Source organism: Quercus robur, chromosome 6 (genome assembly GCF_932294415.1).
Source record: "Quercus robur chromosome 6, dhQueRobu3.1, whole genome shotgun sequence".
NCBI lineage: Eukaryota > Viridiplantae > Streptophyta > Magnoliopsida > Fagales > Fagaceae > Quercus > Quercus robur.
This window is the reverse complement of record NC_065539.1, coordinates 43,120,024-43,135,557: the sequence shown is the minus strand read 5'-3', so window position 1 is coordinate 43,135,557 and position 15,534 is coordinate 43,120,024. Positions and strand designations below refer to the sequence as shown.

Here is a 15,534-nt window from a genome sequence, read left to right as displayed (position 1 = left end):
AATATTTATCATCTAAATTTTCAAAATTTTAATTCTACTCTAATTAAAAGTTTATTTTAAAAAATTTCTAAATTTAAATCTCATCCCACGTTTATATAATAAAAGGTAGGCTTAAACACTGTGGTTACGCCGAGTGGTTTGACTAAATTGCATAAATTTTTTTAGATTTGAAAAATATAAATATATATGTGTGTGTGTGTGTGTGTGTGTATTTGTCCTTATTTTCTTCTCCTAGAATTTCTAAATTGATAAAAATTTTAATTGGATCATAATCCAAATTCTACTACAATTTATTTGTTCATATCATATCAAATTCTATTTTGGTTTTTTGGAGAAATAAAAAAACAAGCAGCCACCGCCCACCATTTCGGTCTTTTTTTTAATTTAAAATATGCATTCTACCTGGTTGATACCTATACAATACCTATAAGAAATTATTTTAACATATATTTTAATTTTACTATTAACTTTTAATTAATAGTTTATTCATATAGGAGTCTTTATTTATTCATATCATGTTAGCTTCATTTAAAGTATTGATATCTATTACTTAGCAATTTCTATCACAACAAATTGTCAAGGTTTATAGGGTATTATGGTCATTTTTTAGGTTAAAAGGGTATTTTAGTCTTTATTTTAGATTTCAGGGTTATTTAAGTCATTTTTTAAGTTTTAAGGTCATTTGGTCATTTTTTAGTTTCTATGGATATTTTGATCATTTTTTAAGATCTATGGATCTTTTAATCATTTTTTAGGTTTTAGGGTCATTTTGGCCATTTTTTCGGTTATAAGGGTATTTTAGTCTTTTTTTTTAGGTTTTGGAAGTATTTCGATCATTTTTTAGGTTCTTAGGGTATTTCGAAAGTGAGTAAAAATAAGAAAACAATCGAATGTGACAAAAGTACGATCAGAAGTAATGTTGGTACTGCCTAATGTAATAATGGAATTGTCAAATTTGAGAATAAAAAATAGGGTACCACTGAATGTGAAGAAAATAGAATCAGATGCGATGTTGGTACTGCTTAATGTGACAATGGAACCATTAAATGTGAGAAAAAAAGTAAGGGAACCACCAAATGTGAGAAAAGAACTGTTACATGTGATGTTGAAACTGTAAAATGTGAAGATGGAACCGTCAAGTGTGAGAAAAAAAGTAAGGGAACTACCTAATGTGACAAAAGAACTGTCACATGTGATGTTGAAACTGTATAATGTGAGGATGAAACCGTCAAATTTGAGAAAAAAAGTAAGGGAACCATCAAATGTGGGAAAATAATTGTTACATATGATATTGGAACTGCATAATGTGAGGATGAAACTATCAAATGTGAGAAAAAAAGTAAGGGAACCACCAAATGTGAGAAAGGAACTGTCACATGTGATGTTGGAACTGCACAATGTGAGGATGAAACCGTCAAATGTGAGAAAAAAATAAAGGAGCCACCAAATGTGAGAAAAGAATTATCACATGTGATATTGGAACTGCACAATGTGAGGATGGAACCGTTAAGTGTGAGAAAAAAGTAAGGGAACCACCCAATGTGACAAAAGAACTGTCACATGTGATATTGGAATTGCACAATATGAGAATGAAACCGTCAAATGTGAAAAAAAAAAAGTAATGGAACCATCAAATATGACAAAAGAATTGTCACATATGATAATGGAATTGCACAATGTAAGAATGAAATTGTCAAATGTGAGAAAAAAGTAAGGGAACCACCAAATGTGAGAAAATAACTATCACATGTGATGTTGGAATTGCACAATGCGAGGATGGAATCGTCAAATGTGAAGAAAAAAAAAGTAAGGGAACCACCAAATGTGAGAAAAGGATTGTCACATGTGATGTTGGAACTACAAAATGTGAAAATGGAACCATCAAGTGTGAGAAAAAAGTAAGGGAACTACTAAATGTGAGAAAAGAACTGTCACATGTGATGTTAAAACTACAAAATATGAAGATGGAACCATCAAATGTGAGAAAAAAGTAAGGATATTACCCAATGTGATAAAAGAACTGTCACATGTGATGTTGAAACCACACAATGTTAGGATGGAACCACTAAATGTGAGAAAAAAATTGTCACATTTGATGTTAGAATTGCACAATGTGAAGATGGAACTGTCAAATGTGAGAAAAAAGTAAGGGAACCACCAAATGTGAGAAAAGAACTGTCACATGTGATGTTGGAACTGCACAATGTGAGGATGAAACCGTCAAATGTGAGAAAAAAATAAGGGAACAACCAAATGTGAGAAAAAAACTGTCACATGTGATGTTGGAACTGCACAATGTGAGTATGGAACAGTCAAGTGTGAGAAAAAAGTAAGGGAACCACCCAATGTGACAAAAGAACTATCACGTGTGATGTTGGAATTGCACAATGTGAGGATGAAACTGTCAAATGTGAGAAAAAAAAAGTAAGGAAACCACCAAATGTGAGAAAAGAACTGTCACATGTGATGTTGGAATTGCACAATGTGAAGATGGAACTGTAAAATGTGAGAAAAAAGTAAGGAAACCACCAAATGTGAGAAAAAAATTGTCACATGTGATGTTAAAACTGTACAATGTGAGGATGAAACCGTAAAAAATGTGAGAAAAAAGTAACCTGGTATAGCAGGTTACCTACTAGTGGGTACCGTACCCCCCTTTTTTTGGGGGTATCGTAGAATTACCCATATAGAAGATAAAGAGTTAGTTAAATATTTAATTCCACATTGAAAATGAGAGAGATTCTTTTATTCTTTTTAATTGTAGTGATTAATGGGTTGATATGTATTAATTCAAATATTGGGCTAAATCTCTACCTAACAGGGAGGTGAAGAGAGGAGGTGCATAATTATGGACCTAATTAATCAGATTAATTTTGGTAATAATTTCATGAGGCCCATTGACCCTTCATTCATACCCAATGGCATGTTTTATATCCAAAAAAAAAAAAAAAAAAAAAAATGCAAGTATCATGAATATTAAATGCAAACATTGTTCAGGTTGTAACATTTTAAGATATAAAGCAGTAGGAGGAATCCATTAACTAAGAATCAAAAACAAATGAGCGGTTATGCTCATACAAGGTTCCTACAGCATCAAGGCTAGCCACTCACACACTCATACAGGGTTCTCACAGTCCCTCTTTGTAATTAGCAATAATTACATCATTACCATTTTACTTCCCCTCGTATTTCATTAGCATATCAACCACGAGTTTCGCATCTAGTTCAATCAAAACATTAGCCAAATTTAACTCAATGCACAGATTGATCTCATCCCGTAGTTCCCACAGCTTCGCAGCCACACTGGTGGTGTGCCCAATTGTTCTAGCATAACCGCTCGCCCAATCTCCACGAGAGTTCCATATAATTCCACCTCTACCAGCTGTGCTTGAGTTACCCAAGGAGAAGTCGTTAGAATTCAGCTTGTACCAATTTTCTGGAGGGGGGTACTACCACTCCTGAATGGAAATTACAGGGCGTCTCAACCTTTCATTTAAGCCAAGGTAAGAAAACTTAGAAGCTTTGGCTAATGTTTCTACCATGATGTCTTTGGGTGGTATGGTCTCTAAAAATCACTCTAATTTGTCGAACCCACAACTCCACACTCCAAATGGGAAAACAATGCCCCAACTGATACCAAAAATGGACGCCTAGTGTGAGACACAATTAATTCGAAGCCAATTCGAGATACTTGCACCATAGAATAAATTGGAGTGGATAAGGGGGGGGGGGGAGGAATCCCAAAAGGCCTGAGCCTGGGGATAGTCCCTTGAAGTATGGATAATTGATTCCGCTGTAGCACTACATACAAGGCAGTAGAGGGGAATGCTTAAGCCTTTGGCAATAAGAACTTCTCTTACTGGTATGCTTTTATGGAGACACTGCCATAAAAAAACACCTGATTTTAAGCAGAGTTATCATTTTCTAGACCCAAATACCTATAAAAAGATCATAGTGGGGAGTGCCATTAGCCATGCAAGCCAAATTATAAGCTTCTTTGAGATCAAAATCACCATTGGGTGAAGAAGCCCAAGAGATAGGGTCCATACTAGTTGTTGCCAAAGGAAAATGAGTGACTTTGATTTTCTGGCTTTAGGTGGAGGGGAGAACAAAATACAATCCTCCCAGATTCCAAAACCTAAGTTGAATAATATCTTTCAAAAGAAGAGATTCCTCTTCTCTTTGGAAAGGACCTACAATAATGCTTCTCAATGGCCTATCACTCAACCATTTATTATGCCAATATGAACAGTAGATTATTATTACTTAAATGTCATGGACACACCAACACAACAAGATGTGTCAACTAGTTGAGGTACAAGCTATGAGAAAGTCTGATGGGATTGACGAACTCAATTTCCCTAGACGATCTCATCAAACATACTCGTCCACCTCGGTGCGACACGGACGAACATAGAGGAACCATTAATAAGAACATTCAATACCTTGAGCAGTTATCAAACAGTTCGCAGACCGTTGGAGTCTCATCAAAACACGTATTCATGAGCCTTGAGGTGTTACAAAAAGGGCACTAAAAGCCACAATTAAGGCCCCCAACGGCTAAGAACCACAAAGCTGTATATATACACTTCGAACAGCTATAAACTAGGTACATAGACACACAAAAAAGCATTCATAATTTCTATGATTTTATGTATTATTCTCTAAGGATTTCCTTATACTGACTTTGGCATCGGAGATGTTGTGGTAGGCACCACACCGGTGTCCACCTCGAGGAAGCCATTTTACCATATTTTGTAAAGACACAAACGAGGACTCAGCTCCATCTGGACGCACTTACAAGAACTGACGATTTTTGGCTTCATCAAAGTCGATAAACACAAAGAAAATTGACAATAATTCCAAATTTGACTGATGTGGTAGATTATTAACAGTAGGTAAAAAAAGTAATGTTAATTGCAAGTCTAAATAAGAACTAATAAGACTTATTAACTTAACTAATATGAAAAAAAGAAATGTTAACCAATGCTCTTAGTTTAAGAGCTATTTTTAGTTTAGGTAACATTTTTTTTTTTGTGCGCTGAAATATGTAACCTTGCTCACAAGGCTATTGGCCTAACACAAGTTTCAAAATTGTTGTAAATGGTAGGGCCTTTTTTTCTACAAAGCTAAAATTGTTAAAATAATTTAAAAAAACACGTTGTTTTAATTTCATTAGAATTCATTTCGATTTTTATATTCATTCAATTTAATTCTTTAAATTTCAAAAGTATTTAATTAAGGTGTCCGTTAATATTTCACTAAAGTATTCCATTAACCTCTTAAAATCCCGCCGTTTTGGTATTCCCAACTTATCATTATATATTAAGAAAATTTAGAAAGTTAGCTATGACTTAAAAAAATGTCAAAAATACTCATAATCTACCAAAGGAACTTTTTTCCAAAAAATTATAACACTTTCTATCTAAAACTTAGCACACATAAGTTTAATATTTTTTTTTCTCTAGAAAATAATACATACTAAATCCATGAGTAACATTAGATAAATTCAAATTAAAAAATTATATTAAACTCAAAAAAAAAAAAAAAAAGTCTCAGTGGACGTGAGGCCCGTTATTATTATTATTTTTTCGAGAAAACAGTGGGCGTTAGTATAAAGTGTAATGTTATCATGCATTTAGGCATTTTTTCGTCTCAAATAGTGTTTAATGTTTAGAGTAGAGTTTAGATTTTAGTGTTTCTCAAAAAAAAGAAAAAAGAAAAAAGAGTTTAGATTTTAGAGAGAGCGCGCGAGCGAGGCAGGCAGGCAGGGAGACAGGCAACGAGTAGTGTCGCCTTGGTCTACTGAGTTTTGAGAACATTTTCGTCTCCTCTATTTCTCTGGTTAGTATCTCTTGCCCTATCTTTTTCCTTTCCGCCGCCTCAATCAAATTAAAAAGTTTTTTTTTTTTTTTTTTTTTTTTGGGTCAGGAATTCTTAGTGAAACTTTGGCCGCTGTACTTGTTTAATTTATAAATTTATTATTTAATTATTTATTTTAAAATTATAAAAGCGCTAATTAAAAAAAGAAAAAAAAGAAATCCAAAACCCAAAATCCCTAACCCGACGAGCCGACTAAGAGAGAGAGGACTTTGGAGTTTGGACTGTTGGTATCCGCCACAAACAACCTGACCGTATTTCTTCATTGCAAAGGCCAAAACTTCATACAATCTCTGTTAGTTATCATTACTATTTGTTTAGTTAGTTTGCTGGGTTTATTACTCTGTTTGGTTGCTAAGGAGTTGAAGGAAGGATTGTAAGTGGAGAAACTTTTGGAATTTTTTTCGCTGTTGTTTGTGGGCCTCTATGTGTTTCCACTTTCAATTGGTTTTCTACTTTCTTTCTCACCAACCAAACAGGGCAACAGTGAAAACTGAAAACCCATTTCAAGTTTCTGTTTTGTTGTACTCTTGTTTTTGTTTCTTCTGAGCTAAGGCAGACGACGTTGTTACTAGTTAAAGGGTTTTGGATTTTTTTTTTTTTTTTTTTTGGTTTTAAAAACGTTTTAATAATTTTATTAAAAACTGCAATTAATTAGGATTTCATTCATTCTCAATTTTACTTTTATGTCTAGCGACGTCGTTTAAGTTTCAACATAAAATAAAAACCCTATAAAGCTTTGCTCCCAAAAAAACCAAAATCCACACACACTGTCACACTCACACGCCCAATCTTTCTCTCTCTGTTCCCAATCAAAGGGAAAGTTCGTTTTTCTTGTATGTGAAGTGAGAATTTGATTTAAAGCTTCGATTCTTCTTTTTATTCTTTGGTTGAATACTTTGTAATTGTTACATTTTCAATTATACTAAAACTTTCCTCTTGATAGTAATGGGCTGTTTGGAAGTTTAGAGAGGGAGGAGAGCAGTGGGGAGGAAAGTAGAGGGGAATGGTTAAGTCCATTTTGTTTGGATGTTTTTAAAATTAGTAAGGGGGAGAGAGTAATTAGTCCTTTCTCTTATTTGAATATTTTAAAAATTATTTGAATATTTTAAAAATTAGGATAGAAAGAAGAGGAAATAATTAAAATAGGTAAATTTACCTCTATTTGAAAATAGATTTGCAACATTAGTCTATTATTAATTTAGAAATGATAAATTGAGAAATTTATCTAGTCAATAATTTATTTACTCTACTTTTCTTTCAAATCTCTCCAATTTGGAGAAGTAAAAATGAGGGGTTAGAGGTGGTTGAAATCCCTCCAAACTCCTCTCCTTCCTTCTTTAAAAAACTTCCAAACAAGTCAATTGAATTTCTCTCTCCCTCTGCTCTACTCCACTCACTCTACTCTACTCTACTCTACTCCCTTCTTCTTTTTTTTTTTTTTTTTTTTACCTTCCAAACAGGCATAAAAGAAGCCTAGAATCTACGCAAAAAGAGTTGCTATATATGTTTCTAAATTTTGTTTGTTTGTTTTTTTTTTTCAAAGCGGCAGTTTCTGTCTCATTTGATTATTGCATTAAATTTGTTTGACATGGCAGAGCTGGAATAGGTTGAAAATCGAGGGTTTTGGAAATGGATATTGATTCTGATCCCAACAATTTGAATGTCAAGTCATCGGAGGAAGTTGCGGCAATGCAAATGGATTCTTCTGACTCGTCAGCCGCTCAAGTAATTATTCTCACTCAACCCCTCTTTGTTTGTTTCGTTCTTTTTTTTATTTTTTTATTTTTTATTTTTTTCGTTTGATTTTACATATGCTAATCTGTTTGTGTGGAATTTTACATTTTCAGTCAGTTTTGTTTTTATAGTTTGTTTTTTTTATATAGTTCATTTTTCATGTGTTTAATCTCTGTTTGGTTGTTGAGAAAACTTAGGAAATGAAGGAAAGTGTATGATTTTACATTTTGAGCGCGTTTATATATATATTTGTTCATCTTTCATGTGTTTTATCTATGTTTGGTGGTTGAGAAAACAAAGGAAAGTAATAGGAACACAAAGACAAAGAAAAGTGTAGAATTTTACATTTTGAGTGTTTTATTTATTTACTTTAAATTAGTTCATTTTTTGTGTTTTTCTCTGTTAGTTGTTTAGAAAACAAAGGGAAGCGTGCTTTTTGAGTGCTTTGATATTTTAGTTTTACTGTGGAAAAGATCTTTGAAAGAATACCAGTGTTGCACCCTAGGTGTATATGAATCTAGGTTTTGCTGGCTCAGGTCCCAATTTTTATAAATATATATAAACCCATGATTCGCAGATTCAGTATCTGATTTTTTGTTTTTTGGTTTTCTGTAACACTTGTAGTCGCTGACTAAAGTAATATTTAGCTTAAATTTTTTTTTTTTTTGATGAATAGATTTAGCTTAATTTTGTTAGTTGGATGATGCACAGTACTGATTTTTCATTGATTGAATCTGTGTCAAAGGCAAAGGGTAAAGAAAAAGAGGAGCTTGCTGAGACAATGGATAAGCTAAATATTGAGGGATCATCATCTGGGCAGGCTGGGACTTCGTCAACCAACTTCAAGAGAAAACCAGTTATCATCATTGTTGTAGGGATGGCAGGTGATTAAATTAACCCTAATTGGTTTTGTTTGAAAGTATTATTGGTTGTCTTTTCGTTGATTTATATGGGTTTGGATTTTTGGGAACTTTTTGGTATGTTTACAGTTTGGAGATAAAGACTGAAAGATGTTATATGGATTTTCTTAGGGAGTGGAAAAACAACGTTTCTTCATCGGCTGGTTTGCCACACCCAGGCTTCGAATATTAGGGGTTATGTGATGAACCTTGACCCTGCAGTGATGACGCTTCCATTTGGCGCTAACATTGATATAAGAGACACTGTGAAGTATAAGGAAGTGATGAAGCAGTACAATCTAGGACCTAATGGTGGAATTTTGACATCGCTTAACTTGTTTGCTACGAAGTTTGATGAGGTAAAGCTTACATGTCAAATATCTGCTTTAGAGTAGATCTGTTATTCTAGCCTATGAGTTCTAGCTCAATTGACACTTCCTCCTCTCACAATGATGGGGTGGTGGGTTTAGTCATGTTTTAATACCCATTGATTGTGCACGTAACTTACCAATACAAAGATGTATATTAAACTGTTAGAACAACTCAATTGCTTAGCACGTCCAGCTTCACCTTTGCCATTAATGAGGCCTTGTTGTGAGTCTTGTGACCTATAGAATGGGTGGTATTACAGCCATTTATAAGTGTCCTCTTTGGACTATCAAACTAATAAACATCCTGAAGAAATCTCTTGGAGAAAAGTTTAGATTGGAATTGGCTGGTTTAAGCATATAGATTGTACTTCTTTTTTTTTTTTTGATAAGTAATAAAAATTCATTGATATCAAAAAGAGAAAGACACCCAAGTACACTGGGGGTATACAGGGGAGAACAAATCAAAAACGAACATTACAAAAATCAAGAAAATCCAAAATAGAAGAAAACTGATGGTTTCTCCACATAGAGAACCAATCAAGTAAGGTTCTAAAGAAAAGAAGCTTGAGATCGGGCATGGAACGCTCATTGTCTTCAAAACACCTACTATTTCTCTCCTTCCAAATACACCGCATCAAACAGTGAGGAACAACCATCCAAATATCTCCATTACGATGGCGGCCAAAACGACCTTGCCAGCAAGCCAAAAGCCCAACAACAGAAAATGGCATAACCCAGCAAACTCCAAATAACCCAAAAACCATATCCCACAACTCCGAAGCAACCGGGCAATGGAGGAAAAGATGGTCAATAGTTTCACTATTACACTTGCACATATAACACCAATCCACAATGCAAACCTTTCTTTTCCTTAAGTTATCAATTGTCAGGCATTTCCCCAAGGCTGCTGTCCATACAAAGAAAGCCACTCTAGAGGGAATTTTTTGCTTCCAAATGCTTTTCCAAGGGAAAAACTGCTCACTATGGCCAACTAGAAGATGGTAATAAGCACTGACCGTGAACCCCTTACTCTTACAAGGCAGCCAACATCTCTTATCTTCCCCGTTCCCCCTTACAGGAGTGCAATAAATGGAATTGATGAAGCTTCTGAAGGCTTCCAATTCACGATTATGCACCTCCCTACAAAACTGAAAATCCCAATGGAGGACTCCATTGGTGAACCTCATTAGATCCGCCACACTTGCCTCTTTGTTACAACAAATCCTATATAAATCAGGATAGTGGTCTGCGAGAGGAGAAGATCCACACCAACGATCTAGCCAAAACTGCACTTTTGATCCATCTCCAATTTCATACATAATGAACCGAGATAAAGAATGCCACCCCCTTCTAATATTTTTCCACAAACTAACTCCATAAGGACCAGAGAAAGAGCTAGAACACCAACCACCCCAATCACAACCATACTTCACCTCTATCACTTGACGCCATAGAGCATCCCTCTCTTGCCCAAATCTCCATAACCACTTCCCTAATAAAGCTACATTGAAGGTTCTCAGGTTCCTAATCCCCAACCCACCTGAAGAAAGCGGAGTACACACTGAAGACCAATTAACCAAATGAAATTTGGGCTCATCTCCTAATTTGCATTAATTTGCATGCATAAGCCAAGCACTTTTCAGCCATGGATACTCTATGGTGATTATATATCTCTGGATTGGTTTATGTTCTCATTTCAAAATCTTTTACTCTCATTTATTGTTTGTTCCATTTTTCACCAAGTATTTGTTTGTATAATGATCTTTATGATGCCTTATATCAGGTTGTTTCTGTTATCGAGAAGCGAGCAGATCAGCTTGATTATGTTCTAGTGGATACTCCTGGACAAATTGAAATATTTACTTGGTCTGCTTCTGGTGCTATTATTACAGAAGCTTTTGCTTCAACCTTCCCTACTGTTGTCACTTATGTAGTTGATACGCCTCGTTCCTCAAGTCCAGTTACTTTCATGAGCAATATGTTATATGCTTGTAGTATACTTTACAAGACAAGGTTGCCTCTTGTGCTGGCATTCAACAAGACTGATGTGGCTCAACATCAATTTGCCTTGGAGGTTTGTTTTTACTTGACCCTTCAAGTACATAATTTACGTTGTTAAACCCTTGTGCTTCTAGCTTTCTACTTACCAGAAACAGGGAAAAAAAAAAAAAAAGTACTAGTGCTTCTGTTTACTGATAAATTTTGAACATTTTTTTAGGTTGGTGAACCTTTGGAACTAAACCCCAAAGTGCAAACTAACAATTTCATTAGTCAAGCAAGTAATATTAATATCAATATGTTTAGATCTTTTGAAGTCTATATACTAATTGGGACTTTGTTTCAATGGTCTAGAATTTGGGGTTTCACACAACATATTTCCATTTCTGATTTTCTACAATCTGTCAGTTTTTCTTCTTGAGTTATTTGTAATTGTTTTAAGTAGAGTGTTCATTGTATGTATTTTTTATTCAATAAAACTTTGATTACCCTATATTAAAAAAAAATGACTTATTCAGGTACCCAGTCTGTTTGGTGCATTGAGAAGCTAAATTAGGGTAAACTCATTAGTGTTTGGGATCTTTGTAGTCTGGTTGAATTTGTATTACACAAAGCTGTGCATTTTCTATCATGCCAAATTTTGTTAGTGGTTCTAACAGAAAAATATAATGTTCATTTCTATCATGTTTGATTGCCAAGGTTATTTTGGAATTCTACCTCAGCTGGTTAGTCTTTTTTATTTATTTTTTAAAATTATTCTAAATATTTTTGCTCCTTTCTTTTCAAAGCCAAATGATGAAAAAAGAAAGAAAAAGTAAACATCCTTAAGTCTCTCCACTTCTCATATTTTCTGAAAATTTAAATTTTACTCTTCCTTTTGCCTCTTTTAAACCAAGTATTTGATATGATGGTCTAAATCTGATTCTGCAGCTGTTTTCTCACCCTTTGCTTGGGACACTAATTTTTTCTCCATTCCCTTTATCGTCTAGTTAACTTGCATATATATATATATATATATATATATATATATATATATACGAGCAGATTTTGTGTTGTATTTATATCCTTGTCTTGAATGCTGATGTGCATGCAGTGGATGGATGACTTTGAGGCCTTTCACGCAGCAGTAAGTTCAGACAGCTCATACACATCAACTCTAACTCAGAGCCTTGCCCTTGTGCTGGATGAGTTCTACAAGAATTTACGGTCAGTTGGTGTGTCTGCTGTTTCTGGTGCTGGAATAGACGCCTTCTTCAAGGCCATTGAAGCAAGTGCCGAGGAGTACATGGAAACTTATAAGTATAGCTTGAATTTGATAAATGTTCTCCTTGCTTTTTTTGTTACAGTTCTATTGCTTGGCAATGCTATTGCTACCATAATGATCAGAGTAAATAATCAAAATTTTATTACTTTTGCTGCTTATTCTTGTTTGTGCAGGGCTGATCTTGACAAGAGATGGGCAGAGAAGCAACGTTTGGAGGAAGATCGCAGGAAGGAGAACTTGGATAAATTGAGGAAGGATATGGAGAAATCTGGGGGAGAAACTGTTGTCTTGAGCACTGGTCTGAAGGACAAAGGAGATAGGAGTAAAACCATGATGGATGAGGAAGATGAAGAAATAGAAGATGATGATGATGATGATTATGAGAGATTTACTGATGATGAAGATGCTATAGATGAGGATGAGGACAAAGATGAAGAAGTTTCCAGATTCTCCTTTTAGTACAGCTACAATGCTGACAAAATTTTCTTGAACCAAAACTTTGTATAGAATTTTCACTAGTAACTAAAGTACTAAACCACTGATTTAATGGCATATAGTTTTGCATAACTTGTGATTCAACGTTTACAGCACTCATTTTTGCGAAGGTAAGTTATTAAAGGTGCTGCTGTTTGGTTTGATATGGTATGCATAACTTTGTAATTGTACTTCTGCTGCTGTTCTTGATTATTTAACCTGCCATTTACAAGTGAAATGTTGGATTTTGAACATGGAGGGTCTGTCATTGCATTTCAGTTGTGTATTTGTTATTTCATTATTGCACATGGAAGGTCTGTTAAGAATGATGAATTCCAGATTTGACAGAGTTCCTATCAATTTTGGCACATTATGTTCATAGAAACTCTTGTTAGCTTGTTAAAGCTTCTCTACATACTTTTTAGTGCTTGCTTTTCTTACCGACATGCATCTATGGCATGGCTGTGTGAGAATGGATGAGCTTAGTTTTATTGGATTATGGCATTGCCGTGTGAGACTGTGTGCATTTGGATGAGCTTATTTTTATCGGTTTATCTTGTTTACGGTATAAAATAACATTTGTCGCCTGAAAAAAAGTAGTGTTTTAGAAAGTTTTATGTTCTCTTTTTATTGAGGATGAAAATAAGTTGAACCAAATGAGTAATATGATGTCATGTCATCTATTCATTTGTTACTTTTTTTTTTTTTTTTTTTGACGAACTATTCATTTGTTATTCAGAAGGAAAAAAAAAAAAAAAAAATATATATATATATATATATATATATTCATTTGTTACCTTGTAAATTGTATTGATCACTGTTTTCATAAGCTTGAGATATGATTGAAGTGTTTATATATGTTTCTCAAAAAAAAAATTGAAGCGTTTATATGAATTTTTTAAAAAAAAAATTAAACACACACCGACCAAACCGCACTTGTAGGGATATATTTAACTGCATATATTTTTTAATTATTTTTTCATATTAGTTTATTATATTTAAAGAATCACCAGAAAGTGCTAAAAAGTTGCAAATTATCATAAGGAGTGGATTACAATAAGAGACTAAAATAATTGACATAGTTTGATGCCTTCTGACTAGAAGATGACAAAGAAGACACGTGTAATTACGTACCTTTAGAAAAGTGGACCTCGTGTTGACTGTAGCCTAGTCGTGTATATTCATATCAGAGTAGAGACACAAAAATTTTATCCAAAATAAGAGGAAAAAAAAAGAGATGATATATTTTCACAATAATAAATTGTAATTGAAAGAATATCAATTTCAAAAGGACTAATTATTCAAAACAAGTTTCATTATGCACCAATCTCATATGCTAATGAAAAATTTCGTGTCACTAGATTAATTGGGCAACATAGATTAATTAAAAATTATAAGTAAATAAAAGAAAATGTTTAATTAATCAAGTTTCATTTAAAGTAAATTAACGAGTTATACATCAAACACACATTAATTTTATGTCCACCAATTATGATACATAATTTCATTACTTGAAAATTTTAGTAAATATAATTTTTTTTAAAGGAGAATTAAATTTCTCAAAATTTAAGTAATAGAGTTTTACATAGAATAATCTACGCATAAAATTAATAAATTACTTGATAATTTTGGTAATACAATTTAATTAAAATAATTTAGTCTATCTTAATGAAAATTTAACTATTTGTTTCAAGATAAGATAATCACTTGATTTAATCACTTATTGTAAGATGTGGGCATCCAGTTTTTATATATATATATTTTACGAGATAGAAATTCTATTCTATCTTGATCTAAGCTTTTATTTCCTTAATTTGTTTAAATAAAATAGTACGGAGTATGTGATTTATGATCATCAATATAATATATCTATATAATAGCATATTAGCTGGCGTAATGGGCTTCTTTATTTTGTGCGATCTTTGTAGGATGAGGTGGAATATGATGGTGGTAGATACCGTGATTGTGTTTGTGTTTGTGTCCCAGTTAATCATTGCGTTTTTGTTTTTTTTTTTTTTTTTTTTTTTTTTGAATTAATCATTGCGTCTTTGTTAATATTGTTATAGTTGAGTCTGGCATTGTTTTCAAAAGTGGCCCTAAGGTCAGTGACATTGAGACTTTTTATGTGCAACTGTGCAAGTACTAATGTACTATATGTTATAAGTTATAACTAAGCATAAATGATACGTGGAAGAATTGTCATATGATTATTGCACCAGCCATGGGGGTTAGAGAAAATGATGTAACGAACTTACTTTACCTCAAACTGATTATACATTGGTCACTTTCGCCGCGAGCTGAAGCTTTTCAGTTTTCACTGCAAACCCAATAAGACAGAAAGAGAAAAGGCTGCCCCATTATTTTTATTTTTTATTTTATTTTTATCATCGTGTTTAGATTATTGTGAGTTACTAGTTCTAACTCAACATTTCATACAATGTAGTACTAGTACCTCATTTTTTCCATGTAAAAGTGAATTCTGCTCAGAATTTTATAATCCAATTGATATTTTTTGATGTTTTTAAGATTGAAGTCCAATATTAAAATTCTTTTTTCTTTTACCTATAGAAATTTTTTTAAAAAATAACGAATTTCACTTAAAAATTTTACGTATAGGACTTATATTTATAAATGAGAAAGATGATAATACTCTAGACTCTAGAAGCAATATTAACTCATCTTTTGTAAGTTTTCTAATTAAATTTATTGTGACATTCATCATTTATAGAAGTAACAATGTTTTTTGTTGGTTTCAGTTAGTTCAATTGATAAAGTTTATGATTCTAAAAATAAAAAAATAAAAAAAAATTGGTAAAGTTGTTATTGATTTGTCATATAGATTAAAAACTCTTTAAAAAAAAAGGTAACATGATTTAAAATAATATTTGAATAATTTTTCCCACTGTTGAAC

The 15,534-nt window shown here is 33.1% G+C and overlaps 1 protein-coding gene across 6 annotated transcripts; it reads left to right on the top strand.

The window, feature by feature from the left end:
• Positions 1 to 5,671: 5,671 nt before the first annotated feature.
• On the top strand, positions 5,672 to 12,877 carry LOC126688881 (GPN-loop GTPase QQT2-like). 6 transcript variants are annotated; one of them, XM_050383784.1, is made up of 7 exons: positions 5,672 to 5,844; positions 7,490 to 7,608; positions 8,363 to 8,501; positions 8,649 to 8,875; positions 10,671 to 10,961; positions 11,979 to 12,184; positions 12,323 to 12,877. In XM_050383784.1, exons 2-7 carry the CDS (start codon positions 7,513 to 7,515, stop codon positions 12,606 to 12,608), a joined length of 1,245 nt encoding a protein of 414 aa, XP_050239741.1. In that variant the 5' UTR covers positions 5,672 to 5,844; positions 7,490 to 7,512; the 3' UTR covers positions 12,609 to 12,877. The 6 variants fall into 6 exon arrangements, with proteins under 6 accessions (XP_050239741.1, XP_050239736.1, XP_050239735.1 ...); XM_050383779.1 differs by having other exon boundaries at positions 7,479 to 7,608; XM_050383778.1 differs by lacking the exon at positions 5,672 to 5,844 and adding an exon at positions 6,033 to 6,175 and having other exon boundaries at positions 7,479 to 7,608.
• Positions 12,878 to 15,534: the final 2,657 nt, after the last annotated feature.